Source organism: Microtus pennsylvanicus, chromosome 17 (genome assembly GCF_037038515.1).
Source record: "Microtus pennsylvanicus isolate mMicPen1 chromosome 17, mMicPen1.hap1, whole genome shotgun sequence".
NCBI lineage: Eukaryota > Metazoa > Chordata > Mammalia > Rodentia > Cricetidae > Microtus > Microtus pennsylvanicus.
In genome coordinates, this window is record NC_134595.1 from 27,323,699 (window position 1) to 27,351,664 (window position 27,966).

The following is a 27,966-nucleotide window of genomic DNA, read 5'->3' on the forward strand; positions in this document are numbered from 1 at the left end:
GAATTCCCGAGGCACCAAATCAGTGTGCTTGTCCCTGTGCTACACTGAGAGGGTGAATCGATACACTTGTGGTTGGCCCAGTCACCAAGGTCTTGTGAAACCCATGGGCTCTGACAGCTACACTGACCATCTGGCTTCCCTGTCTCCTCCATGTCCCCTATTTTACATACTGTCGCTCTGGGGTATGCAGGGTGCTAGACTTGGGCCCTTCCTGTAGGTCCCTTGAAAGTCAAACACAGCCACCATCTCCACCTTCCTCTCTCCACTGCCTGCTTGCTTGTGATGTCTTTAGACATCCAAGCAGAGCCCAGGTCACGCTCTTCTTCCCTGGCCACCTCTCGCAGGGCTGAGAATGACAATGACACCGCCCCAGTCATGGGGAGCTTTCACTATCCTCTAGAAGAGCCAAGGAAGGAAGGACAGAATTTTGGCCTGCTGGGCACGCCAGGTTTCAGAGGGGGAGGGGCAGCATAGAGGGTGAGAAGCTTAGGCAGCACCTTGCTTGGGGGTGGTCCGGTCTCCTAGGTGGCCTGAAGGGACTTCTGTGAGGTTGTGTGGAAAAGCCCAGGGTCTCAGCAAGGAAGGAAGTGTCTGGCCTGGTGCATCAGAGCTGCGCCATCTAGGGCTGCAGGGCCTACCTCTTGCAGACTGCTGTGCAGTCGGGGAACTGGGTGGGGCAGAGAAAGCAGTGTGAAGGAAGCAACCCTCTGAAACCTGCACAGCTTTGGAGAGGGTGAGCTGTATGCTGGGCAGCCCAGCATCCAGAGCTGCACTAGGCTGTAGGGAAGCCTATCTCTGTCACGGAGGCTCTCAGGTCGGAGCCCCTCAGAGGCTCTGAGCAGCCACTCCAAGAAGGGTGGTTTTCCTATCCTATCATCTGGTAGCTCTGACTTAGTGCAGATGGCTGGGGTCAGAGGTCATGCATGGTGTGGCTGCAGAGATGGAATCTCTGTGACACCCATGGGGCTGTCGCCTTGTTGTCTGTTTGCAGACTAGAAGCTGAGCTGCTACCTGTGCAACTGGAGCTCCTCTAAGGGCCAAGGGTCGCTAGGGGCGGCTCCCTCCTGCCTGTCTGGACTTGCATGACATTGAACAGGGAGGAGACGGTGGGCAGGGCGCTGGCAGGTGGCTCGTAGGGTAAGACTTTCCAGCCATGAGGTGGAGTCAGGGGCCACTTCTCTCCTAGAAGGCAGCAGCTCCTGGCCAGGTGCATGCTAACTCTTCTCAGAGGGAGGCTGGAGGGATGGGACAAGCACCCCGAGGGGCCGAGCTGGCCAATTATATGAATGACAAATGGAGAAGGGATGATTTACACTGGTATCTGGGGAATGCTTAGGAGGTACTACCCAGGTCAGGCCTGAGTCTTGCTCCTCTCGCAGCCGCCTTAGAGAGGAGAGGACCCATACAGAGGGGGGGGAAGAGGGGGGAGGCGTGAAGCATGAGAGACACCTGCCCTCCTCCAGGTTAGGCCACTGTGTTTTGAACCTAAGATTCAGGAGGGAGTAGGGAGGGAGGAGAGTAGTAAGCAATTGGGCCTCCGCCTCCCTGGACAGCCCCCTGTGATACTTTTAATTGTTAGGTACTGACTCACCCCACTTCAAAGGCCTTGGCCTTGGTTCAGCTATTTAACCAGCTGCACAGCGCCTGCCCCTCTGGAACTCTGCCTGTGGAGAGCTGAGCCCTACCTGCAGACCTTCGCCTCACCTGGGCAGGTACCGCTTCCTCCTCGCCAGTCCACACCAGCTGAAGAGCCGTCCCCAAGGGCTCCTAGGCCCTGCTGCCTACTGCTCAGGGATGCCTGCCCCCTGTGTCTTTGCTCCAGACATGACCGAGCAGGTGCCCCTGTGGCATCACTACCTGTTGGCCATCCAGTCGCGGGAGTCACCCCGTGTCCAGGACTACCAGAGAGCGGAGAACATCTTGCTCACTGTGCTGGAGCGTGTCCATGCCTTGGACCCCCGCTTCCTTGTGGACTATTCTCGAGACCTGGAGGCCTTCCAGTTTGCCCTGCGCTCCTCAGAGGACCCGCTGGATGTGGAGGTGCCCCTGGGGGTGGACGCCGAGGCTCTCCTGGTTGAGGAGTCAGAAGCCACTGAGCCAGGAAATGGCCCCGCAATCTGTCGCCTGGGTGTCCTCAAGGAAGCATCTGGCCTGGAGCCATGGATGACTGATGATGTCTTCAGCGCCTCATCAGAGAGCAGAGACAAGTGCTGTGGCCACATTGTACCCAGTAAAGTATTGTGTGTCCTTAAAGATCTTCTGGTGGCTGCTATTGTACACTGCAAGCACCACAACCTCGTCCCACCAGGTAACAGCAAGGTGGGGAGTGGTGCATGTATGTGTGTGACCACTGTGTTGGAGGGCTCAGGGTATCGACTGGCCCATGGGGTCTGCATACAGGTTCCTGTGTGTGTGTGTGTGTGTGTGTGTGCGTGTGTGTGGTGTATGTGTGTATTCGCTGTGCATACGAGTACAGTGTGAGTTTCATTGTGTGTTGGGGGCCCATGTGTGTGTGTTTGTGTGTGTGTGTGTATTCCTTGTGCATATGAGTACAGTGTGAGTTGGCATTGTCTGTTGGGGGCCCCGTGAGCCAGGAGACTTGCTCTGGCCCCTGAACCCCCAGACTCCCTGAGAAAACAGGTTGTGAATCACATGTGACCTGTTTCTGCATGGTGCTTTGGGGGAAGACATTTTAACGAATGTCACTTTATAAATGTCTGAGAGTTTAGGACAAGCTGTGGTTTTGCTGGCTAGCTTGCCACACAGGGTCTCTGGCAAGGTTTTAGGAATTCACTCTGCTACCTGTTACAATCTGTGGTGGTGATGCTTAACGCCTGTCCCCACTTCAGCCTCGGTCACCATCGGTCAGACTGTATGTGAGTCAGGATGCAGACACATGCTAGTGTGCATGCATATGAGTATGTGGAGGTGTGAACAGACACGAGGACACATGTGAATGCATACGTGTGAATGTGTGCCTCTCTATATATACACAGGCATGTGTGCATGCCTGCTCCAATTTAGGACTGAAATGCTAACTGGTACATTAAGACCCAGACTGGGTATTTTCAAATATGGCAGGAACCCAGCCTCAGTCTCTTGTGGGACATCTTGTTTATATAATCCGGAGCTTTATATATCGGAGCTTCAGATAGGTCTCAGCATGACCAGAACTAACCAGTCTCTTTACACAAAGGTGACTTCAATAGTAGGTACAGCCTGTGATAAGCAAGAAGATTGGGGACCTAAGTGAAGACACTTGTCCTCTTGGGTTCAGGTATTGAACGTCAGGTTGATAGGGCATTGGAGGCCAAAAGAGAATGTCCTGTTTTTCTTGGAGGAGACAGACACATGATGGTGGCAGTTGCTATTTTCTCATATGTTTGTCTTCCCAAGTCAACTTCCTGGTATTTATACTATGTCGTCAGCGAATGGGTAGTTGCCTCCCCTAAGGGCAGTAACATGCCTGAGATCCCTAGTGTGTGGAGTCTCGGCCTATCTGCATTTCCAGGGACAGTGGAGCCTGGGGCAGTGGACTGCTGTTCCTTTCCAGGGCCCTGGGAAAGGGTGTCTAGCAGAGCCCACAGCTGGGCACCTAGGTTTCAGTCTGGGCTGCAGGACTCAGGAAGCCCTTGGGCTCTTAGGCTTCCAACATTAGGGGTCAGCTTCTGCGGGCAGTCCCTCCCAGACCTGCTAGGCCAGGTGTCCTGGAGCAGACTGACCTTCGGTGGCCAGAGACTGTTATTAAGTGTCTGGTGTTTTGCATCTCATTGGGCATCTTACATGGTCATCTCTTGAACCCTCTAATTCAGCAGGACCATTCCTGCCTTTTTGCTTGACCTAACACGGTCATTGCACTGCCAGCTGGACCTGGCTTCTGCAGGCCACACTATTTTGCTGAGGCACAGACCTATGGGGTAACTAGGAGATTTCCAAGTTATGGCCCATCAAGGACAGTGCAAACCTCTAGGCCCCACATGCATAACCAGATTGCTTCCTGACTGAGAAAAGAGACCCCATAGCCTAGGCCCATTCCTGCTGCTGTGGCTGAGCTGGGCCCATGGGACATTCCAGGCATTGCTTCCAACACATACCTTAAAAGGGAAGCTATTGCTGGTGACAGGGTTCAGCTATCCACTCCCTGGAACCGGTGAGACCAGCCAGGCCTGGCTTAGAGGTAGCCTGCTGAGAACAGGTGTGGCTGGCTGTCTTCCAGGTTGCCATTTCACAAATAAAATGTGTGACTAGAGGAAGACAAGGAGACATTTAAATGCTGAGCCGAGAGGGTCCCCTCCCCCTTCACGGGGAAACTGAGGCTCATGCAGGATGGAGGATTCCAGAGGTTGCCTGCAGATCATGGGAGCTGAAGGGATACACAGCAAGGCCCAGCTCTTTCCTTGCAATGGAGGCTCTGTTACAAGGCTTGGGCTGGGGATTCTGTTTTGAGCACACCCAGCTCCCAGACAATTGGCTGTTCTGGCCTCTGACCCAGGTCCCTCAATGGACATAGACAAATAGCGCTGGGGTAGGAGGGGAAACAGTTCCACCCTGAGCCTGTGTGATGGCGTGGGTGTCTTTGTTATCCCCCTCACTATCTCTGTTGCTGATTTGTTTTGAAAGAAAGGGAACGCTGAAGTAGAAGGCTCCTGGATACACCAGCAACCAGCCCTGTCACTCCTGAATGTTCCCTCTTAGGGGGCCTAGGGGTTCATGATAGGGACATGAGCTCTGGGTGAGGTCTCAGTAGGGAGAGGAGAGAGAAGTCTCTCAGCCATAATGTGTCATTTATCAGGTAATGGAGGTAACCAATTCCTGAAGTGTTAAGTAGATACAGACCTCATCATACAGAATGTTCAGGCTTAGCCTGGATTTCTGGGTCATGGCAGCCTGGAAACGGGGTCACCCAGTACCTCCTCTCAGGATACCAGCGCCTTTCCCAACATGGGCAGTTCTCTCCCATGCACCTGATCCTAAGCTTTTCCTGTCCTTTTTTGCCAAGTCCCACCTGTCTGGTAGGAGGACCAGCATGCATGCATGCATTGGTGGCTCTGACCTAAGCTGTTAGGGAGGCTCTTGGTGTAGGGGATGCAATGGGCACAAGCTCACCAGCTCCTCAGCAGAGGTCCAGCCTGGGATTGATACCCCCAGCTTTGTTACTACTCAGGTGAGCTGGGTTATCATGTCTGTTCTCCCTGGCCACAGCTGGCTGGAGCAGGGATGTGAGTCTGTAGACACCGCAGGTGACACTATAGCTAAAGGCTGTCCTTTGGAGTTATCAGTGTCTGGGGGGTACAGAGTCCCTGGAATGGGATGCTAGGCCCAAGAGCACCCTGTTGACTTTCCTTAAAGACTGGAAAGGTTCGGAATGAAGCAATGAGATGTCTTTATCACAGCGATTTCCCAAAAGAGCTGCAGGCTCAGAGCCGCCCAGGGAGGCAGGGGAACTCCACCGTTCCTGCTCCTCACACTCCAGCTTTAAGCACCATACATGTCCAGCGCTTCTCCTTGGGACTTAGTCTCTCTCCTGGCTCCAGCCTGGACACTGAATGGAGCTGACTTGAGCAGAGGTGGAACAGACAGGGGGCAGATCCCACAGGTCCAGGAGGTGTGGGAAGCAGGCTCAGGCAACAAGACTGAGGGAGGGGCCTAGCAGACAGAAGGCTCATGAGGGAAGGTGTTGGTATGAAGGATGCTGTGACATAGCTCAGCTGGCATCGCTCCATGCGTAGGGTTGTGCAATGGTTCCTATGGGCAGGTAGAGGAGCCGCAGATACCGGAAAGGGCAGTCATGACAGCAGGGAGGGTGTTCCAGACCAAAGCAAGTTTAGGCCCAGAAGAGGGGAGCTAGATTGATGGCAGGTTGTTGCAGGCTCTTTGAATGCTGCTAACCTGAAGGAAGGGCAGCTGCACCTGTCCCTGCTGGTGTCCAGCGGCTGGAGGAAGATCCGCTTCAACGTTGTGCCTGTGGTGAGGAAGAAGCACAGGGTGCCTGCCTTGGAGCGGGCCCAGTTGAAGCCTGGATTCCCTGAGGGCATCTTGAGAAGAATTGCTAGCCACGGGGTGGACCTGGTACCAGCTAATGCCCAGCACTGGAGGTAAATGCCACTCTGGACCTGAGGGGAGGGAGAAACACCTTGATGCTCCCTGAGCCTCATGCAGGAGGATCTGAGGGATTCTTGCCTGCTTCTGCCCTGTGGATATCTGTGTCATGCTGAGGTTTCTAGAATCTCTGGGGCAGTTCTAGTGTTTAATGACTCACAGGGAGCTTTGGGGAGGACATGGCTGGAACATCTTCTGCAAGGAGGTGACCAATAGCATAAAGCTGTGATGAGATATCAATGTGGAAGGTGGTGTGGGAGGGGGTCTTTCACCAATAGCCAGCTAAACTCTAGCAGAGAGGTTGTCTAATGTCCTCACACAGCGAGGATGCTCACACAGCAAGGATGTTCACACAGTGAGGATGCCAATACATGAGAACACCCATACAACAAGGATGTTCACACAGTGAGGATGCTCACACAGTGAGGATGCCCATACAGTGAGGATGCCAATACATGAGAACACCCATACAACAAGGATGTTCACACAGTGAGGATGCTCATACAGTGAGGATGCCCATACAGTGAGGATGCTCACACAGTGAGGATGCTCACACAGCAAGGATGCTCGCACAGCAAGGATGTTCACACAGTGAGGATGCTCACACAGTAAGGATGCTCACGCAGTGAGGATGCCCATATAGTGAGAACACCCATACAGCAAGGATGCTCACACTGATAAAAGTAACTTGGGCTTGTTAATACCTTTCACTTGAAGTGGCATTGCCAGATTTACAGAGCCCTTCTCAGAATGTTCCCCAACTTGAGATGTTTAGTTATAGATGTTTCCTTCTGTGTGCTGGCCCTTATCTCCAGCCCTGACTTCTTTAAGTCCCCTGAAGCCTGTGAGTTCAGTGAGGGCTACTTGCTACCAACTCAGTGTCTGTGAGAAGGTGAAGGGGACAGAAGCTCAGCCAGCAGGACTCAGGGCCTGGGATCCATCCAAGACTGACGTCACTGGCACTCCCCTATAAGACCATAGTGATTCTGCTGGGGGACTTACAAAATGTTCCCATGCCCAAGGTGCTGCCATCTTGGAACCAAGTTGCTCCTTATAAGTGACATTTATAAGCTGCTGTGACATTCTGAAGCCTTTGCAGAGCTCTGTGGGTCCCATACCCTGCATCCTTGCTGAGTAAGCACCAGCCCACCAAGGCAGATGAAGGGTGGGGCCGAGTAGAATATGGCTTTCCTGTTGCCCCACCTCTGCCCACCCTTTAGGACTAAGACTCACAGGGTGTGGAGTCTGGTTCAGACCCAATGATGGTTCAGCAAACACAGCAGTGAGGGCCTGTGATGTGCTGGGCCCTGTGCTAAGGGTCCTAGATGAAGACCCTCACATATTCTCCACCCTCTGGCTCCCATGGTGGGCAGGGGACTTTGGTTTCCCTAATACACCCTGGAGTGGAGCCCACTACCCCCTGCCAGCCTGGAACGCCACCAAACCTCAGTCTAAATAAAGGGTGGGCTTGCTGAGGTCTCCCACAATCCCTGCAATCTTTGATGGGGAGTCTGAACCACAGATGTTCAAGCTAGCAAACAAAATCAGGTCATGGAGCCCCAGGATGGCCACGGTAAGAGTATGACCCCCCTATGGGACTCACAAGGTTCTAGTATTGGGGTGCAGCCACCACCTGCTTTTTCTTTCGGGTGGTACACAGGGTGCTGGGCACTGTGAACCCCAGACCTGACAGGTGGGTCTGGCTTTCAGGATCTCCACTGGCTACCTGCTCAGCCGCCTGCTTGGTGCACTAGGCTCCTTCCCTGGTCACCGCCTGGACAGCCTCTCCATCCTCGACCGGGTGAACCTAGAGAGCTGGCGAGGTAGCAGCCAGAGCCCCGGCCTAACTTTTGACCACTTGAAGGTAGGCACGGTAGCTCACCACCTGCCTTGCTCTGTCGCTCACATCTGTGACTAGACAATAGAGGGCAGGGACCCCCTGGGTGTGTCCCTCACACCAGCTCCATGATGAGCAGCCACAGGTACTGTGAGGACTCCAGGTTCACCTGAGGAAGAGACCACAGCCCACGAGGTCTCGTAGGCATGGCTGTAGAGTGGTGCCATGGTGCTGGCACCATGCTGGCCTTGGCCATTCCTAGACAGGTGTCATGGGAGGACTTGCAACGGAAACATGACTGGGTTGGGCCACACAGGGCTGGACCTCTCCCCGGCACGAGTCCTCTCATCAGATTCCCCTATGGACTGGCGCCAACTGGGTACCCATGGGAGCACTGGCTCCCTTCCTATGCTCCCTGGGGCAGGACAGTCACATCACATCTACATCCTGCTATGGATGAAGAACAAGTAAGGTTCCATCACCCCTAGCCCACGGGGCAGTAAGAAGCAAGTGGGTAGAGCTGTGAAGTCTTGGGATCCCCCCCCCCCGGGATGTGTGTTCACGATGGAGAGGACCTTCTGCTTGGTCCATGTTGTCAGATTCTGGCTCTGGGGAGTCAGTCTGCTGTCTCAGGCCTCTGCCCAAGGTGGGGATCCGGTTTCCAGTGGCCACTGGGGTCTGATACACAGAGGATCCCTAGATGAACTGAGAGATGAGGAGGAAGACAGTCTGAGGACCCAGAAACGCAGTTGGGTAATGGGGGTGGTGATCTAGTAAGAACCTTGGAGCAGAAAGGAGGAGGCGGAGGAGGAGGAGGACTTCTAATGCCCTTAGGGCTGGTCTACAAAGATCAGTGGAGGGGCATGGAGGAAGCCTCAGAAAACCCGAGGGAGTTCTGAAGTTGACCAGAGTTCAGCAAAGGCTGAAAAGGGAGGCCCAGAGGAGAGAGGGAGGGGCAGAGAAGGTGATGGGAGCTCCAGAAGCTGCTAGGGTGGCAGATATCAGAGGAACTCAGCATTGGAGATGTTGAGGAGGGTTGGCGGATGTGAGCTGGCGCAGGGCTAGTGGACGGCAGGTGGTGAGGAGCCGCTCCAGCCGCCCCTTGACAGGTCTGACTTTGTGTCCTGCAGACAGTGCTGTTGTGGGCCTCTGTGCTCTTCCCAGCACCCGAGGACTGGATGGACCTGCAGGGCGCCGTGTACCGTCTGCTGGTGGTGCTGCTCTGCTGCTTGGCTACCAGGAACCTGCCCCACTTCCTGTACCCGGAGCACAACTTGCTGCAGGACAGCGGCCTGGACCTCGGCACCATCTACCAACACGTGGAACACTTCGCCAGCCAGCCCGAGGAGTCCTTACGAATCCATGTCACCCACCTGGGCCACAGCCGTCCACCACGCATTGACAATGGAGTCAAGGCACTCCTGCAACTCCCTGCCAGTGACCCTACATACTGGACCACTGCTTACTTTGATTTTCTGCTTGATAAGGTGGGTGCAGTTGTTTCATGGGGGGGAGTGGCTTAGAGTCCTGGTGTTGAACCCTGACCACTCTCTCCCAAGTCAGGAACTCAAGGATAGCTGTGGTAAAACCAGAGTTCTAGGAGAGGCCCCATGGGTGTAAGGTTGCTCTCTGGAAGTAAGGGCAGAGTGCCTGAGATTGCACCCGTGTTCCACAGAATTATCTTAAACCACCCAGAAGATGCCCAGAGCCCTCTCTACTTTGGGGCTTTGACTTTCCCTGGACCTTCTGGGTTCAATTTCCTGTGTATTGCTGGACTTGGCATTTTGGGAGTCACACCCTTTAGGACCTTATGTTCTCTGGCCTGCTGTTTCGGGGTGTCTACCCACTGTCCCTTCTACACCTATAGAGCCCATTGACCCCCGACAAAGGCAGGGACTCATCCACCCAGGCCCGAATACTGCCTCCAAAGCATGCCTGACATTTCTCGGTCAGGAATGTGCAGGGAAAAAGCCTTCAACCACTGTTAGTGGGACCTCCCTGGGGGAGGGATCATTCCTGTGTCAGGGATACATTGTGTGAGATAGGGCTGTTGGAGGAGGGGTGCTGGGGTGGTCCACGTGCCGGGGTGACGGACCAGGTAGGGTGGTCAGAGAGGATGTCTGAAACAGGTGCCGCCTGGCTGCCTGTGACCCTCTGTCCCTGCCCACTGCAGTTCCAGGTCTTTGACATCCAGGATAAGGACAGAATCTCAGCCATGCAGAACATCTTCCAGAAGGCCAAGAGCATGGGAAACGACCATAACTGAGCTGGGCGGGCAGGTCCAGTCTCTACCAACCTGCAGAGCTCCCTGGAACTTCTGGGAAGGAAATGGGGAATCAGAGATATTTCTTTGAGGGACTGGTGGAGGGACTTGGTCCCTAAGGACTCCTGTGCAAGGGATGGCTGTGAGACTCCAAGTGCCTGGCACTGTGGTCTTGAGGCAGCTGCCATGTTCCAGACTGGGACTGTGGTGGGTGGTTGTTTGCTTCCCAGAGACCCATGGATCCATCCATTCGACAGTCAGAACAGATATAGGCAGGAGACAGCAATGGGTGTTTGCTCTGCCTCTGCTCCACACAACTCCTGGGATTGAAATACTGTGTGTTCAGTGTTGAATACATTCGTGCCCCCGTGTGCCCTGTGGAGAGGACCCCCCCCCCCGCTCTCTGTATCTTTTTGCAAATATAGACTCCTAAGACTCTGAAAGGCTTGAGTGCAAAGATGATGTCATTTCAAACCTTCTCCACCCTCAGGTAGGGATTGTCCCCCTGGACAGATGTCCTTTCTCTCCAGGTCAGAAGGAAATGGAGCTAGAAGAGGGACTTCCACAGCCCTCCTTACCCCTATACTGGTTTGACCTACTGTTCTGTCTCTGGAGGAGTGTCTCCTGTTCCCAGAATCCCGTGATTCGTGTCTTCTCATTAGCTTGAAGCAACTTCCCTGGAGCCCCAACTCAGAAACATCTCTTCTCTATTGTCTTTGGCCCTTGGTGACATTTACTCTTTGACTTCAGAACTGCAGACTGCACCCCAGGCTCTGAGGAGAGAATCCAGGTCCTATATGTGGGCAGATCATCCAGTGTCCCAGTGTCCTCCAAGGACTGATAGCATTGTCAGAGTAGCTATACAATGAGCAATGCTCAGAGCCTCTGAATGTTGTGGGACCAGGGCCTGAGCTATCATCAGCACAAGGGAAATGCCATGTTGTCTCCAGAGTGGGACTGAAGTCAACCCAGGCCCACCCTGGCCACCTCCTTGGGGATGAGTATAAGTCACAATGGCTGCACTTACCAGAGATGAGAGATTATGAGCACAGGAAAGGCCAAAAGGACACAATTTTTTTAGACATATTCTTACTATATATAATGCATGGGACTCTCTAAACAGGCCAGGCTATCCTCAGACTCTTAGAGATGTCTGTTTCTATCTCCTGAGTGCAGGAATTAAAGGTGTGCACCACCACGCCCAGGTAAAAGTTTTTAGAATTATATTCTGCATATATATTTTGCTTATACTGGTGTGTATAACAATGTGTGTGTGTGTGTGTGTGCACCTGTGCGCATACACACATGAGTCCATGGTTTTTGTGTGAAGGTCAGAGAACAACTTGGAGGAGCTGGTCCTTTCCTGCTCCTATATGGGTCAGTCCAGGGATGAACTCAGGACTTCACCCACTCAGCAATCTCATCAGTCTTCAAGGGAATATATTGAAACTATCCCTAGTCCACTTCCCTTTAGATAGTCTACCCAAACACACCCCAGAAGAGTGTAGGAGCAGAATGCAACACTCCTTAAAGTGTACCTCAACGACCCCAGTAAGAACCAGGTGGACTTCCGTGAGCATTGGGAAGATGCTGTGTTAGACATGTGACCTATGGTAGGACAGGATGACAGGGCCTCTGGAACGTGCTCTGTAGGCACCAGTACAGGAGGCATACCCTCTCTGGCCCCATTAGAAGGGAGGTCAAGAAATGGTGTGTTGGAAGAGGACCGTGTAAGATCTGGCCAAAGCTAACCCTTCTGCTCTGGTACGAGACAGACCGCGGGAGAAACGCTACAAAAGGGTTCTGTGATGTTACCATGCAGATCAGGGCCAGGAAGGCTCGCTGGCAAGTTCTCCAGTGTCTTACACAGGTGTCCAACTTTTGACATTTCAACGTGACATTATGGTCTACAAATAAGCTGGGTTCCATTCACATGGTCCATGGGCCACAGGTTGGACATGCCTACAGGCTTACAAAATGCCCTCATTCCATAATTCAATCAGGGCGAATCTTTGTATCTTCTCAAGGTCAGACACACAGGCAAAACCCTTGGGCTCAGAGGCCCAGCAGAGGCTGGGACTTTGTCCTACCTGCCTTGGTGCTTGGTGACCTCTCTGGATCTTGAAGACTTTCTGCACCTCACCTACAAATGCCCATCAACTAAGTGACTATGATGATTATCACTTCTGAGTGGGAACAGTAAACAAGTGGCTTCTACGGCAAGTTTGTGTTGTAGTAGGACCACAGGGTCAGTGATATGTGGATCCCTGCAAGCCCCAGGAAGGAGCTGAGGCCCTGGAGCAAGGGATTGTCACACACAACAGGAGGAGCCCGATGCACCATGTGACCCTGTTCCCACTGCCACAGGCCCCGTGTGCCTTGGCAGGGGTAGAAGACGATGAATGCAGCATTCTGGAGGACAATGGATGCGATCTATCTGGGACCAGTCAAGCAAGCCGAGGAACAGATAAGTTACAAGAACAGCGGCTTGTGCATCTCTGTCATCATGCCTGATGACCAGGACCTCCCCCTCACCTCATGCTGGCCTTGGTGACTTCGCTGGGCACTCAGACTCCTGGAAGGCAGCAATGAGGAGCGGTTTTCCCAGAAACAGAGCTTCAAGACAAAGAATTATTCCTTAACGGAAGAGACAAGAGGCCCATGGGAAACACGCAGAAATAAGGAAATTACAGGGGTGAAGGTGAGTGCAGATGACATCCAAAGTAAGTCCTCAGGAAAGCCCAGAAGTCTCCATACCCCACGAGGACCCACAGAACGTGTGGGCACCCGGAGGGAGGTATAATCGCCTCCCTCTCAGTACCTGACAGGAAACAAATCAACAAGTGTGCAGCGCTCCGGAAGAACTGTCACCAGCAGCCTGACTGCTTCTGGAGAAGCCTGCCCTGCTCAATAAGAGTGGGTTTTAGTGCATTTACACAGAGCTAAAATCCATACACAATAGTCTTTCTGATCTCAATAGACACAAATTAAAAATAAAAACAGAGTGGATAGACTGAATTTCCTCCAAATATTTAGAAATTATACATAAATCAGAATAATCTATGGTTCTAAGAATAAGTCCCAGGAAAAAAAAGTCATCAAATATTTTGACTTGGGTGGCCATGGAAACACTGCCCATCGAAGCTCGGAGACAAAGCTGAGGCAGCGCTCGGAGAGAGGACCTTAGCTGGAAACATCTAGAAGAGACGCTGCATTTCCAAATCAACTTCTTACGCTTCCGGTGTAGGAAGCAGGAAACCAAGATACGGGCAAGAATTACCAAAATTTCAAAGAAGGGCCGGTGAGATGGCTCGGCAGATAGGAGTGTCTACTGCCAAACATGGTGACCTGATTTCAATTCCCAGGACCCCCACAGGAGGAAGAGAAAACCAACCCCTGCCAGTTGTCCTCTGGCCTTGACACATGGTGGCATGTACACACACAGGCGTACACAGGCACAAAGAGAGAGAGAGAGAGAGAGAGAGAGAGAGAGAGAGAGAGAGAGAGAGAGGATAAATAGAATGTAGAAAAGTTTAAATGAGTAAATTAAGACCACAAGAGATCAAATGAGGAGCACAGTGCAGTAGACATGATCAGAGGACAGACAACAGAGAAAAGGCAGGACAAGCAAACACTGCCGTTTTGAAAAGACAGATAAAATCAATATTTCTGGCAAGGCTGATGAACAGGAAAAAGAGGAGAAAATATACGCCGCTAATAGAGAGGATGCTGAAAGAAAAATCGCTACAAATCTGTAGACATACGAAGTCAATGAAGGGACGCTGTGAGTGACTTCGTGCTAGCACACTTAGCAGCCGAGATGGAAGCTAACGTGCCATGGGTAGTACAATTCTCAAAACTGACGCGGAAGGAAGATGACATCTAAAGAACCCATATCCAGTCAGGTCTCAGGGGGCTGAGGCAAGCAGAGGGCAAATTCGGGGCTAACTCAAGCTCTGTAAGGAGACCTTGTCTCAAATGGAAAAAGGAGGGAGTCAGGAAGAAAGGGAAGGAGGGAGGGACGGAAGGACTCACATGTGTTGAAAAAAGTTTTAAATTTCTCTGTTAGGAAAGTTTCCATCCGTACGTCCTGGGTCGTTGAATTCTACTAGACACATGAGGGCAAGAAAATATTTCTATTTCCAGATAAGCTTTATCAGAAAATAACAGAGAAGACAGTGTTGTTTAAATCATAACCATAATACCTAAGAAGTCCTGCACAGTAGCTAAGGGTGGGAATGTTGTGAGCTCCCCGCTGACAGCAAAATCAGTAACTGCGGTAGACAGGAACTACAGAAAACCTGCTCCTGGTATCATTCATAAACTGAATATACACACACCAAACAGATAAAAATCTTAAAATTCAAATATTCAACACTTTCTCTAAGACTGAAGTTCTCCTAACCATTTTTTTTTTTTTTTGCAATGGCTTTATGATCCTCAGCAAGGTGAGGAAGAAAGCCGGAGAAAAGGGTACACATTTGAAAAGATGTATCAATGTCCTCATTCAGAGGCAACTTGATTATCTACTTAGAAAAGCCAAATAAATATACAAAGAAGTCATTAGAAGTATGAGCCTAGTAAGGTCAGTAAATGCAAGACTAATATAAAACACCATATTAAAAAGAAACAGTTGGAAATGAAAAAAATACCATTTATAATATCAATAAACTCCTTAGAAATAAATTTAACAAAAAGATATATGCAAGACCTCTACAGTGAAAATCTGAAACATTGTTTACAGAAATTTAAAGTCATCTAAATTAATGCTCATGAATTCAAAGTTTATGGTATTTCTAAGATTCCTACTCTTTATCCAATCAAAATCCCAGAAAGCTATTCTGTAGAAACAGACAAAATAAGCCCAAGATTCATGTGAAAATTCAAAGGTTTTAGAATAAGAAAATTCTCTGTGGGTGGGTGTGAAGAGGAAGAGAGAGAGAGAGAGAGATTGCAAGATTGCGAGATTGCTTCGTAGTCAGACTTACTGGTGGCTGCACATTTTGAGATAAGGTCAATTGACTTCGGACCAAAAAAGCAGGCAGAGTAGAATAGACGCCAGAAATCAATCCACAAATACGTAGTTGATGACATTTGCCAAGCTGGCGGGTCAACTGAATGGAGAAAGCAAGGTTTGTTTAACAAGCGTACCGTTGGGACAACTGGGAACGGCTATGGATAAATGCCCTTTGCCCCATGTCCACACCATGGAACAAAGGAGAGACCTACACTGTCACTCCAAAAGAAAAGACAGAAATATCTGTAACGGCCTCAAAATAGAGAAGACCTCTGGAGCAAGATACAAACAGCTGAGATCACAGAAAGAAAACTCATAGGGCTTTGCCAACATTAAACAGACCCGCTCTTTGGAGCCATCAGTAGGAAAATAAATAGGTGAGCCATAGCACAAGGAAACCCTTGGCACACAAACATCTGGGTCGAGGATACATTTTCTAAAGTCTATTATGGAGCTGGAGAGACAGCTCAGTGGGTTAAGTAGTCACTAGGCAAGCATGGGGACCTAAGTTTGGACGCCCAGTAGCAGCATAAGAGCTGGGTACAGCTGTGCACACCCATAATTCTGGGAAGGGGCAGAAACGAGTTTGCTGGGCAGTCAACCCAGTCGAAATGTGAGTTCTGGGTCCAGTGAGAGAGGCAGTCCCAAAATTAAGGTGGAGAAACACGGGTAGAAGACATTCCAGAATTTACCTTTGGCCTTCATATGCACCTGTGTAGACAAGTGCACCCCACCACACACACACACACACACACACACACACACACACACACACACGGGAACTCAGTGACTATTAAAAACCGGCAACACAAAGAGGAACACCTACTGAGTGAAATATTTGAACTGACACGCCTCTAAAGAAGGTTTGCAAGTGGCTAGCAGCACAGTCTCCAGGGGAGGGTACAGTTTAACGCAGTTAGTTTGACAGTTGCTTAGAACAAAAGGATGCCAGTCACCTGGGCAAGGATGTGGAGTGACCGAAGCTCGTAGGCACAGTATCTCCTAGTCGAGGTAGCCTGCAACTGAGATCCTTGTCATTTTCTCAAAATAAGTGAAAGCAAACACCACACGAAGCCTTGAATCAGGAGGCCCCTACTGCTGTGTTTATCAAAGCCCCACACTGGAAATGAATCAGGTGGCTGTCGTCACTGGCAGGTCAAAAGACAGAATTTCTACAGTGCGGTCATGCACTCAAGGACAGTCAGGCACACGTGTGCAGAAGGTCCAAGATGCTGGGCAGGCTTTCATCAGAGAATGTGTGTGGTACGGGGTGCCACAGCTGATCTGCAGGACCAGAGCCAGGGGATCTTCCACTGGGTGATTCCTGAGTCCATTCTCAGCCAAACCACTTGTGTACCTTAGTGTGCCTGCCTCTCGGGAGATCAAGTCAAGATAGGACAAAGGCCAGGCTCCAAGTGATCACCTGGCCCTGGGCATTCTGAGCCCTGAGCTCTTCTGAATCCTCTCCAAGAACCCCCTCCTTGCTCTGCTCTAGGCCCCTGTGTGGCAGTGATCACAACTCTGCTGTGACTGTGTCTGGTGTCTCTTAAGACTGTCCCTTCTGGTCATCAGGAGCCACAGGGCTCTGTTGGCTCAGGAACCTATTCCACAACTGTGACCAGTTGTACTAGGGATGTGGACATAGCCAGGCCAACCATTCTCTGCCAGGGGGTGCATAACTACTGGCAACCTGGTAAGAGGGGGCTCTTTAGCCTTGGTAAGAGGGGTGCCCTCCAGCCTTGATAAGTGGGGAGTTCTTCAGCCTTGGTATGAGGGGTGCCCTCCAGTCTTGGTAAGTGGGGGGCTCTTCAGCCTTTGTAAGAGGGGTGCACTCCAGTCTTGGTAAGAGGGGCTCTCCATCCTTGGTAAGAGGGGGACTCTTCAGCCTTGGTAAGAGGGGCACCCTCCAGCCTTGGTAAGTGGGGGGTTCTTCAGCCTTGGAAAGAGGGGGGCCTCTCCAACCTTGGTAAAAGGGGTCTCTGAGTATAGCTGCTGAGTGTGCTACAGGTCTGAGTATGCAGGACAACTGAGCCAGAATTGAGGTTTAGGAAACAGTGAGAGCAGGGAACTGGGCTTCAGGGGTCCCCTCAGGTGAATATCAAACCTCCGTGGGGAGGGCCAAGGATGTGGGCCTTCATGGTTATGAGTTTTGTTTCTGCGTGTTTGCGGGTGTCTTGTTTTTATGAGAGGGGTTCCTTGTAGGTTCACTTGAAGACAGCATTATGAGAGTGTGTTTGGAGACTGAGTGACATCTGGAAACTGAAAGCAGTATCCTTAGACCCGGGAAAGGATCTGTGTGTGAGCTCCAGAACAATCAAGTCTCCTCAAAGGGCCACACTGGGGCCATGCAGGCAGCTGAGGGTCCCCGGTTCTCTCTTCCACACCCAATTTGACACAAAGAAGAGGCATGACTGGCACTTTATTGATTCTTCCCAGAGGGCAGCGGCCTTTACACTGCAGTGCTATTGGATGGTGATTACCACCCTGTGTCCACAAGGTCCCATCTGAGGGGAGACGGGCAGCTTCACGCTGTTCCTTCCCACCTCGCCGGGCTGTGTCAGCAGCTTTGTGTCCCCAGGCCTGGTGGCCTTGTACTATCTTTTAGTTCCTGTGATACTTCCAGCCGCTTCAGGAGTGCATAGTCCGGTGAAAGTTTGCTCATAGCTTGTTCTTAGGACAATGTTGCAGGGCTTCTCTCAGGGCCTTGGCCAGGAGGTCCACATTCTCTGTGGTGGCATTGGAGCCCAGCAGGCCAATCCGTAGCACCTGGCAGGCATGGAACAGAAAGATGTCAATCTCTGTTTGTAGCCCCTTCCCCAATAGGAGCTGGTCAGGGTAGGGTGTATTTACCACATGGGAACACCATCCATCTGGTATGCAGGAGGGAAGTGGTTTCATGCATGCCACACAGTGGCCAGAGCCAGCCTTCCCTTCTGTCCCCAAAACATAGAGAGCCCATGGGTGGGACCAGGGAAGGTCCCTCAGAGACAGAGTGAACCTGGTAAAGCTGATGTGTGACTTTCCTACTGTGTGGAGAGGGTTGAGGATATTCTACCTGAGGTGCTGTTCTGGGCCCTGCAGTGACCCACACGGGTGGGGCCTGTGCAGCAGAGCTCAATACAGGGTGTCTAGTGCCTCTGGCGCTCCAAGCGCCTCCTTACCTTCTCCTCAGAGGGCCCAAGGCCACCAGAGATTTCAATATTGAAGTGGTCCAGCACATAGCTGACGATGTCCCTCCAGTTGTAGCCAGCAGGCACCGTCACCGTGGTGACCGTGGGTAGCCGGATTGCCTGCAAGAAGTGCCAGGCTCAGCCATGTGGGAGGAGGAGGAGGAGCCTCTATGATGAAGCTCAGGTTTCTGGACCTGCCCTGGCTTTTAGAATCCAGAGAAACTTGCCACTTGGCTGGTGGCTCCTGCAGGGAGGGCTCCCTTGGCAGGGAACAGGAGCCATCTGGAGATTGCCAAGGGCCTAAAGGGGTTGCCCCCAGCTTTGGGAGGCTCAAGTCCCACTGAAACATGGCACTTGGTCTCAACAATCGATGGTAGCCTCACCCTCCCCGTTGGACTAGTGTCTGGGTCAACTGGCGGGCTCCCCCTTCCTTTGGCCCTCCTCACCGGGTCCTTCACAAAGAGCTGCAGGCCCAGCTCCTGCAGACGTTTATGCAGATATGCTGTGGCTTCCCTGTGCCTTTGCCAGGAATTCTCCAGGCCCTGCGGGGGGGAAAAGGTGGCTATGACCAGCAGACATGATGGAAGCCCCCCCGGCCCCAGATGGTAGGACCCACAAGGCTTTGTGGCATGGGTACACTGAGGTAACTTCTAGAATCCCAGGCCCTGAGGAGACAAGAGGGTCTAGGCTTGATCAACTTGAGAATAGAGGATATTTTCTGGGTCTGAGAGGGAGAGAGGTGGGTGCCAGCCTCCAATGGGTACCCAGTGGGCTCTGGGGAGATAGGCAGGACACATTTCAAAGTATAGGCTGCCAAATAGGGGAGGTTGGGATTGCAGGCCACACAGGTCTGGTGTGATCAGTCAGGTCCTATTTATTCTGACCCTGGACCTCAAGGAAATGTGATGCATGACCTCTAAGAACTAGTCCTGCCCACTCGAGACCCACAATCACTTCCAGGTCACATCTTTCCAATCAGCTCCTGCCTCCATTGGCCACTGGTTCTGCTTAGCTTCTTAGCACTCCGATCATCAGGCAAAAGCTGCCGGAGTCCACTGAGCTAACCTCTTTCCCAATACTCTTCCTTCTTCCATTTTAGGGTCTCAGTATGTAGACCAGGCTAGCCACAAACTCTAGATCCTGCATCAGCATCCGGAGTGCTGGGATTACAGGTAGGGGCCACCATGCTTGGCTCCCCGTGACTTCTTTCCTTTCCCTGTCCATCTCAACCCTAGCCCTTGCTCCACAGGGATGTCCCCTCAATTCAGAGCCTAAGCCAGGGTGTAGGTGACCATTTAGATCACGGGTCACCACATCTCTAACCCACTCCTCATGCAGCGATTTTTTTGGGGGTGGTCCTAAGAACGCAAACATGATAACCACAGCCCAGGGCCTCATCATGACCTCTGTGGCTAGCAACAGTCAATGAAGGACATCAGGACCCAGAGGAATGCCGTCAGACTTTGGTGGGTGTTTTCTGTCCTGTGACTCTGCACAACCAACTGGGCCTGTAGCCCACACTTCACCTCCATTTCCTGAGACTGGACTCTGTACTGGACACAAGCCCTGACCCGGTCACACCCAGCTGGCCTAGAACCTGCACATGCCTGCAGAGTTCCAACCCCTTCTTGACTCTCCTGAGTGCTGCGGTGGCCCGGTGTGCCCCCAAGGCTTAGGTGGAAACTATCTTGGCTAGCGATACAGAAGCCACAAGGGGTGCTGGCTTGTGTCTGATGGTGGGGTTTATAATGAAACCTAAGATAGCCGGGCATGGTGGTACCTGCTTGTAATCCCAGAACTTGGGAGGTAGATGCAGAAGAATTAGGAATTCAAGGCTACCCTGGAACTCAGATACATAGTGAATTTGAGGCCAGCATGGGCTACATGAGACATTAATTAAAAAAAAATGTCAGAAGCCAGAATAACCTTTTCTTACTCCACCCAGCTCTCTGGCCCAAGTGATGCCTCAGATACGCTATGATGGAGTTAAGTGTAGGCTCTGACCTTGAACTTAGATTTTCCAGTAAGTGTAGGACCTGGCCTTGAACTTAGATCTTCCAGTTTCCAAAAACTTTCAGATGAGTAAATCTAACTGTAAAGCACTCCACGTGTGGCTTTCTGTTAGAACGACACAAACTAAGATAGCCATTGATTTATGAAGCAGCGGCTGCACACACCCCGACCCTGAGACCCCTCTCACCAACCTACCTCTCAGAACCCCCACTCTATTCCAGGGATTCCCCCTCTTTCAGCCTGCCCTGTGCTCTGCTTGGTAACTGAAGGGTCAGATGAGAGTGTCTCTGTCTGTCCTGGGCTCTGTCTTCCCAGTCTTTCCATAGTGCTCCACCCTCCTTGCCGAAGAAGCCGTTCCTTCCCTGGCCCTCCTTAGAAGAACTCCGTCTTTCCAGTTACACTGCAGCTTACCTACTGGGAAGCCTGGGTCTGTTGGCAAACAGCTTCACTGCTGTCTCAGGAACCCTCTTGCCCCCTTTCTCCAGAGCAATCTGAGGGAGTCACGGGGAAGGAAGAATCCCACAGGTGCCCAGTCTGAGGTGCACACAGATTTGAGGGCCTTCCTTCTCTTCCCTTTCTCTTTCTCCTCCCTCACCCCCCACCTCCTTGGGCAGAATTCCCTCTAGTACCTGCTCTGAGATGAGCGCCAGACTCTCCCTCAGGCAGTATAAGCTGATGACAGGCGTGGTGTGGTGAACTCTGAGGAACAACAACAACAAAAGCCTGGTCCAGTATCATGGGAGGGGCTGGGCCAGGAGCTGATTGTCCCATCCCAGCATCTCAGCCTCTATGGCAGGAGCCAGTCATATCTCAGGGACACTTTCCTGTTTCAGAGTCACAGAGTCAAGGATACCAGAGAGGGAAGGCCAACATAGAGCTTGGCAACATGAAGGGAAAGAGGAGAAATACAGAGTGGATCCCCTTGCTACCAAGACTCTATGCTCCCAGGAAGCCAACATTGGACCCTTTGTGCCCACCAGCCTAGCTCCTTCCCTGTTCCTTCTTGGGAAGAATTCTATCTTCCCAGTTCTGGTTCCCTGTCTTGTGTTTAATACAAGACCCCTTGGGATTATGACCAAGATAGTCTATGGAATCTCTGGTGAACCTTCCAAGAGAGGTAAACTGAGGCCTGAACTAGGAGGATATAGCGGAACCAGGTGTAGAAAGCTGATGGAGGACAAGGATTATGGAAATGGTAGCGGAGGGTGTTTATTGAACCCGAGCCTCTGCGCCAGTGACAGGCGAGGCCAGCATAGGAGTTTCCCACCAGAGCCTGGCAGCTAAGGTGCAAAGGCATGAGATGGAGAACTGGATGTGCATGGCTGAGAGGAGGCTGATGCACAGCTGGTACAGGGTTCAGCCACCCTGTTACCCTCACCCCTGGCCCTGCCCGACACTCACACTCTGGTCTTGCCCTCACAGCCCCACAGCTTGGCCAAATACGTGATGTCCATGTAGAAGGAGACCGGCTTTGTCTTCCGAGAGTAGACCTTGTGTCTGGGCAAGAGAAACTCATCTGAGTACCCATCCCTGGCTTTGGGCTGTCCTGTGCCACAGATGGGGTGCAGGGGCAGAAAGCCTATCATGGAGCTTGAACTCTCGGGACCTTGTGTGCGTGTTCAGGCTTCCCAGCCCTATGTGATCTGAATGGATGTGACTGTCACGTGGGTACCTAAGCCCTCTGCCCCCACCATGCTTAGTCTCTTCATTCCTTCCAATTCCGCCCACGGGTTTGTCCTGCCTCATTTCTCAGGGAAACTGAGGCCCAGACTTGGGTGGCACACTGCTTTCCCAGGTGGAACTTTCTAACCTTTCGTGCCTCTCTGGATGAGCTTCCTCCCTCTCTAACCAGCTCTCAGCCCCCACTTTCCCTATGGCACCGCTGGTGTCTGCCATGACAGCCAGGAAGAATTCCTCACCATACCAAAACTGACTCCTTTGGGTTGGGACACAAAGGCTGGTTGTAGCTGATGGTCGTAACCCACTGGGGTCTCCTCTCTCTCTCTCTCTCTCTCTCTCTCTCTCTCTCTCTCTCTCTCTCTCTCTCTCTCTCTCTCGTGACCCTGTCTCTCCTTCCAATCCCATTGGCCTGGCTCGGGATCTAGACTGCAGGAACCTGAGATGATGGTGGAACTACAGAGTGAAGGGTGGCTTGTGCCTGTCTCTGGCAGGTCCTGTGCCGGCTCCAAGGAGCTGATCTGGGGGTGGAAGGGTGGGTGCTGGGTTCTGAGTATTCAGACACATTGGATCAATCACCCCTTAGCCTGATACTGGGCGCCTCCAGAATACCAGCCTCTGATCCTGCCCACAACTGGGCCTGGATGTGTTCACCCCTGCCCCCAACCCCCCCCCCCCGCTCCCACCACCCTTACCCCAACTACCACTACCCTGCAAGCCAGCTTTGAACACATCTTGGCTTTTAGGACATCGCAGCAGGGTGATCAGGGAGAGGTTTTGACATGGAACCTTTCCTTTCCACCCTCCAAGGGTCAGGGATACCCCATCTGCGTCCACACCCCAAGGTGAGGTGGGGACCACTCACTTGGCCTTATCACTGAAGGAGATGAGGGAGATCCCTGGTGGGGCATTCAGGACCTTCTGGGAGCCAGAGTACAAGATGTCAATGCCTAGGACGGGGATGGAGAAGGGGATGTCTGAGATCTCACAGAGGAATTTACCAAATAGTTGTGTCTGTCCAGTCCAAACCATGTTCTGTGACTGGAGTACCAAGTCTCCACTGATAGTCAGAAACTAGAAGGCGTATGGGACAGTCCTGGCTTCAGGTCTCAGCGCTATTTCATCCAGCTGATGACCCCAGGCCGGAGCCTCTTGTCATGGCTTCTCTAACCCTGTGAACAGCCAAGCCTGGGCAGCATAGCATGGCATTCAAGGGACGGTGCCGACACCCGTGACACTGGACTTGCTGCATCTGATACACAGGGTCCCACCTTTCCTCCTCCTGTCTGCTCCTACTGCAGCTGGAGTGCCTCCCAAAGACCCCAGAGTAGCAGCTGACTCCCGCTGTATCCCCACACCCTGTCCGGTGGCCTGGCAGATACTCAGGCTGTCGATTCGCTTCGGAGTCTGTGCGGGATCCAAGGCTGTGGTGGACGTGTTGCTGTGCTGCCCCCAAAGGCTTATATGTTGGAAAGCTTGTCCTCAGTGTGGTATGGGTGGGCTGGGGCCTCTGAGAGGCCCAACCTATCGGGAAGTGATTGTGTCCCTGGTTGTCTTCGGGAATCCACCCTGCCTAGTTCTTAGGAAAGGGGCTGTTATGAAAGAGCGAATCTTTCACTTCCTGGTCTCTGGCTTCTCATCCCACCCTGTGATGGCTCCCCCTTGTTTACTGTGTTGCTGTTTTCCATGAGGTGACGCAGCCCAGGACCCATGCCAGAAGCCCTGCCACGCTGCTTTGACTTTCTGCCTACCTAGCAAACATCACGCTACAAAACCTCTTTTGCCAGGGCCTGTGGAGACGGCTGTAAACTCAGTTCCGGTCCAGCAGTGGGCCTACAGGAACTGTCAAACTGAGCCTTCTGTAGCCTTGGAGTCTGCCAGCATGTGTGACCTGGAATATGGGAGCAGGGCATGCTCTTACCTTGTTGGTCCATGTAGATGGGGACCCCGCCCAGCGATGCTACAGAGTCTACCAGGAATAGGCACTGGTACCTGGAGAAATAATGGGCATTGAGGCAACACAGTGAATTAGAAGAGGTCCTGGGAGTTCAGAGTTCAGCTGGGACTAGGTGTCTGGTGGGGTAGGGGGCGGGGGGCAAGGGTGGAGCAAGGGAAGGGCAGCAAGGAAGCAGGAGGGGTCCCTCTCACTTCCTACATGGTATTCCCTCCCTAAAGCAGCTCCTTGAAACCAGAAGCAGCTGTAGGGTTGAGCAGGCATCTATATTGGGGCCTGGGTGGCTGGGTCACAACCCAGGTGGCTCTGTTGCAGGACTTCTCAGAGAATGACGGGGGTCAACCAGGGTTTCGAGTGCTAAGAGCCAGTGCAATCCAGCAGCACAAAGGTCTGGGGCTCCCTCCACCAATAGCTGCACACTTGGCCAGCTGCCACAAACGCACAGCCTTTAGAGGCCAGAGTCCACCTCTAGTAACAGCCAGTTACGTTCATTCTCTTCTATCCAGATTTCCTCATAGAACTATGTAGGCACAGCCATGGGCAAGGCTTGAACCCCATGGTCTAATTGGGCTTCCTGCATGGGCAGGACTCTGTGAGGGATTCTTTCAGTGGGGTCCCTGCCCACATGGGCTCCACGTCCCTGAGGCCAATGGTGGATCTGCATGGCAACCCTCTACGGCTGTGGAGAGTTCTGTGGCCAACACTACACACAGCACTCCCGGCTTCCAGAGGGGCTACTATGACCTGGAGCCATTCTCCTGTAAATCCCTGTGTGGGGGTGGGGAAGAAGTGCAGGCAAGGGGCAGCTTTGGTGCCTGGGGAAAGCAGGCTTTGAGATGAACACACACTGTGGGTCATCCCAGCCTTTGCTGGCCATGGTCCCCACAAGGTCAGTACCACCGTGGTGGCATCTGGCGAGAGGGTGCTTGGTCCAGCCCTTGCATCCTCACCAGATAAAAGCTGAGCACATGCATTCAGCCTGGAGCAAAACCTCTGCTGTCGTGGGACAGTGGCAGGAAGGAAGGCAGAACGGGAGAGTTGGGATACCTTGCCACCACCAGCCCCGCACTCCCTGCCAGCATCATCCGGCCAGGTTATAAGTTTTGTTCCATCCTGGTACTGGCACCCTAGACCAGACTCACCTGCGGCAGAGCTCCCCAAAGCCGTCTAGGGGTTGCATCACACCAGTGGATGACTCCCCGTGGGTCAGGAACAGCAGTACTGGTTTGTGCCGGGCCAGGCCCTGAGGGAGAGAGGTGACAGCTGTGTGTAGAGCTGATGAGGACCTCTCCCTGGATCAGCCGGCCCCTTACAGAAGGACATCGGCGTGTGAGGACAGGGTCAGGATCATCCACATATGCCCAGCTCCCTCCAAAGTGGAGCAGGCCAATGTAGCAAGCAAGAATGTGATGTACCTCACCCGCTTCCTGTCAGTGTGTGCCGATGGAGGGAACCGGGTGGAAGGCTTTGCCAAGAAGAAAGAGTGACCAGCATCCTCCCCGGTCTTCAGGTAGGTTGGGATTGACCTGACCTCACAGGGAGGGGCTGGCACCCTGGAGTTCAGTACCAAGTTGTGCCTCCCTGACCTCACACAGCTTGCAGCCACACTGGCCCTGCCCACAGGACTGCGTCCCAGACTTCATTTTCAGTCAGAAGTAGGCTTCCCACATGGTCCTAGGTACTGGCTTCCCTCCTGTGGCCAGTCCCAGACACTAAGACCGAAGTCAAACAAGCCTCAGCCCTCAGCATCTCAACCCAGCCCCTCCCACCACGACTTAGTTGGCAGTACCTCCTCCACCTCCTGCAGTGTGTAGTGTTCTCCAGGTTCCTTGATCATCTGGTGCACACGGGCTCCTGAGGACAGGGGCAGAATGGGTTGTGAATAAGAAACAGGGTGGGGGACACCGTTCATGCTGTCTCCCAGGTGGCTATTCCACATAGAGGCAGTGGGGCATGCTCTAGGAAGGCTGCTTTTTGCATAGATGCAGCGCTGTCCTGGCCTCCAGGGCTTTGAGAAGTCCCTCCTCAGGCTATGCACCTGAGGTTCTTGGCAGCCTCACTGTATAGATAGCATCTACAGAGGTCACTCTGGGCACAGAAGATGGCATGGGATCCCACCTGACCCAGGTGTAGTTCCCAGATACCCCATGCCTTTGGGTGGAAGACTGAGCGAAGGGTAAGAGGATGATGTAGGTCTTGACCTTGTGGGTCTGGTGACACCAGTAACCAAGCAGCTGCCCTGCTTCTTGTCTATGCCATGTGCACCTGCTCACAACAAGGGTCCTAGCAGGGGAGGGACCTGAGCCACTCAGGTCTCAGTGAAGGGCAAACAGGAGCCTGGATGACCAATGCCCCCTTGAGTCCCTAGCCCTGTCCTACCCTGGCTACTTATGAAAATGGTGGCCGAGGGCCTGGAGAGATGGTTCAGCTGTTAAGAGCACTGACTGCTCTTCCAGAGGACCCAGGCTCAATTTCTAGCATCCATGTGGGCAGCTCACAACTGTCTGTAACTCCAGTTCCAGGGGAATCTGACACCCTCACACAGACACACATGCAGGCAAAACACCAATGCACGTTTAAAAAAAGAGAGAAGAAGAAGAAGAAGAAGAAGAAGAAGAAGAAGAAGAAGAAGAAGAAGAAGAAGAAGAAGAAGAAGAAGAAGAAGAAGAAGAAGAAGGAGAGAGAAAGGAAAGAAGAAAAAACAGACAAATGAAAGAAAGAAATGATAGATAGATAGATAGATAGATAGATAGATAGATAGATAGATAGATAGATAAAGGCAAATGGTGGCCTATCAGGAAGCGGTGGGAGCTCCACACCCTCCTGGACCCTCTGGCTGTCCATCAACATTGTGGTCATAATCTTATGAACCATGCAGGCCATTTGCAAAGGCCGGGGTCTACCAGGAAGTCTGGGAGCACACCTGTCCTCTTCCATCTCAGACAAAAAAGGGACAACTGTCCCTAAGTCTACATTTTACAGATGAACAAGGTTGTGAGATTTGGGGAGGGAGTTAGTCTCTGAAATTCTAGTCTTCCTGAGGTCCCCAGAGAGCTGCTGGAGCTCAGCCCGGGGGTCTCCCAGCAGCACTTCATTCATGCATTCCAGAAACAATCTTGTTCTAACTGAAATGTCAGTCTGCATTCATCTACTGGGGCAGGAGAATACTCTGATGCCTGCCTCAGGGAGGAGGCATTAGGGCTACAGGAAGGAGTGCCCAACAGGATGGCACAGGCCTGATCTGTTGGAGACAGCTTCTGGATTCCCTCAGGAGACCAGGCCACTGGAGGGATAACATTGGAGGCGGAGAAGGAACACAGTGTCATAGACCGCTCTTTCCCTTACCAATGCGCTCAGCGATCTCTGCAGCCCGCATTCCCCAGATGCCGTTGGCTCCCACTAGAAAGGAGTCCCCAGGCTCTAGCAGGTTGATTAGGGCAGTCTCCATGGCACAGTGTCCCGAGCCGCTGACCACCAGCGTGAGAGGGTTCCTGGTCTGGAACACATACTGGATGCCTTGCTTGATCTCGTCCATGATCTAGACAGTATGCACACAGGTGAGACCCTTTCCTTTGCCCGTCACCAAGTGATCACCACCCCTAAGCTGAGACTGTTGCCGCCAAAGCCTACCTGAAACATCTCTTTCTGCATATGGCCGATCATCCTTAGCCCTCCGGCTGCCAGCACTCGAGGAGCCAGGTTGGAGGGCCCTGGACCCAACAGGAGCCGCTTAGGAACAGACAGGGGCTTGCTCAGGGCCTCTGGGGGTGGCACCAGCAGCTGATGTGAGCCCATAGTCCGTACCCAACCTGCAGCTCTGCTGCCCAGCGTCACACTGGTCTTGGTCAACATCCGGAACATTTCCCAGTAAGCTCTGCGCTGGACTCGGAGGCGAGGCCTGGCTGTGAGTCCCTGTTGCTCCTGCCCTTTTATTGT

At 52.5% G+C, this 27,966-nt stretch overlaps 2 protein-coding genes across 6 annotated transcripts in view; one reads left to right on the plus strand and one right to left on the minus strand.

Moving 5' to 3' along the window:
* The first annotated feature begins 1,118 nt into the window (after positions 1 to 1,118).
* Mab21l4 (mab-21 like 4) overlaps positions 1,119 to 27,966 on the plus strand; it is a 30,709-nt gene continuing 3,861 nt past the window's right edge. Inside the window, exons 1-6 of one of the 3 annotated variants that reach the window (XM_075951390.1) lie at positions 1,119 to 1,207; positions 1,580 to 2,308; positions 5,870 to 6,095; positions 7,810 to 7,963; positions 9,067 to 9,423; positions 10,110 to 10,656. In XM_075951390.1, coding sequence (XP_075807505.1) covers positions 1,795 to 2,308; positions 5,870 to 6,095; positions 7,810 to 7,963; positions 9,067 to 9,423; positions 10,110 to 10,202 — 1,344 coding nt within the window. In that variant the 5' untranslated portion in view covers positions 1,119 to 1,207; positions 1,580 to 1,794 and the 3' untranslated portion in view covers positions 10,203 to 10,656. Of the gene's footprint in view, positions 1,208 to 1,579; positions 2,309 to 5,869; positions 6,096 to 7,809; positions 7,964 to 9,066; positions 9,424 to 10,109; positions 10,657 to 27,966 lie in introns of those variants that run through there. The other 2 variants (XM_075951391.1, XM_075951392.1) reach the window with 2 other exon arrangements.
* Positions 17,619 to 27,928, minus strand: Agxt (alanine--glyoxylate aminotransferase). 3 transcript variants are annotated; one of them, XM_075951393.1, is made up of 11 exons: positions 27,661 to 27,928; positions 27,376 to 27,568; positions 25,820 to 25,884; positions 25,173 to 25,273; positions 23,998 to 24,068; positions 22,942 to 23,026; positions 21,801 to 21,896; positions 21,029 to 21,098; positions 18,833 to 18,928; positions 18,378 to 18,506; positions 17,619 to 17,982 (listed from the first exon to the last, which is right to left on the minus strand). In XM_075951393.1, exons 1-11 carry the CDS (start codon positions 27,889 to 27,891, stop codon positions 17,875 to 17,877), a joined length of 1,245 nt encoding a protein of 414 aa, XP_075807508.1. In that variant the 5' UTR covers positions 27,892 to 27,928; the 3' UTR covers positions 17,619 to 17,874. The 3 variants fall into 3 exon arrangements, with proteins under 3 accessions (XP_075807508.1, XP_075807509.1, XP_075807510.1); XM_075951394.1 differs by lacking the exon at positions 18,833 to 18,928; XM_075951395.1 differs by lacking the exons at positions 18,378 to 18,506; positions 18,833 to 18,928.

Coding starts and splice junctions, on each gene's coding strand:
- Agxt (XM_075951393.1), bottom strand. CDS start 27,891: ATGTTCCGGATGTTGACCAAGACCAGTGTGACGCTGGGCAGCAGAGCT. Junction 23,027..23,997: donor CATCTACATGGACCAACAAG/GTAAGAGCATGC, acceptor TCCCCGTCCTAG/GCATTGACATCTTGTACTCT. Junction 18,507..18,832: donor AGCTCTTTGTGAAGGACCCG/GTGAGGAGGGCC, acceptor CACTTCTTGCAG/GCAATCCGGCTACCCACGGT.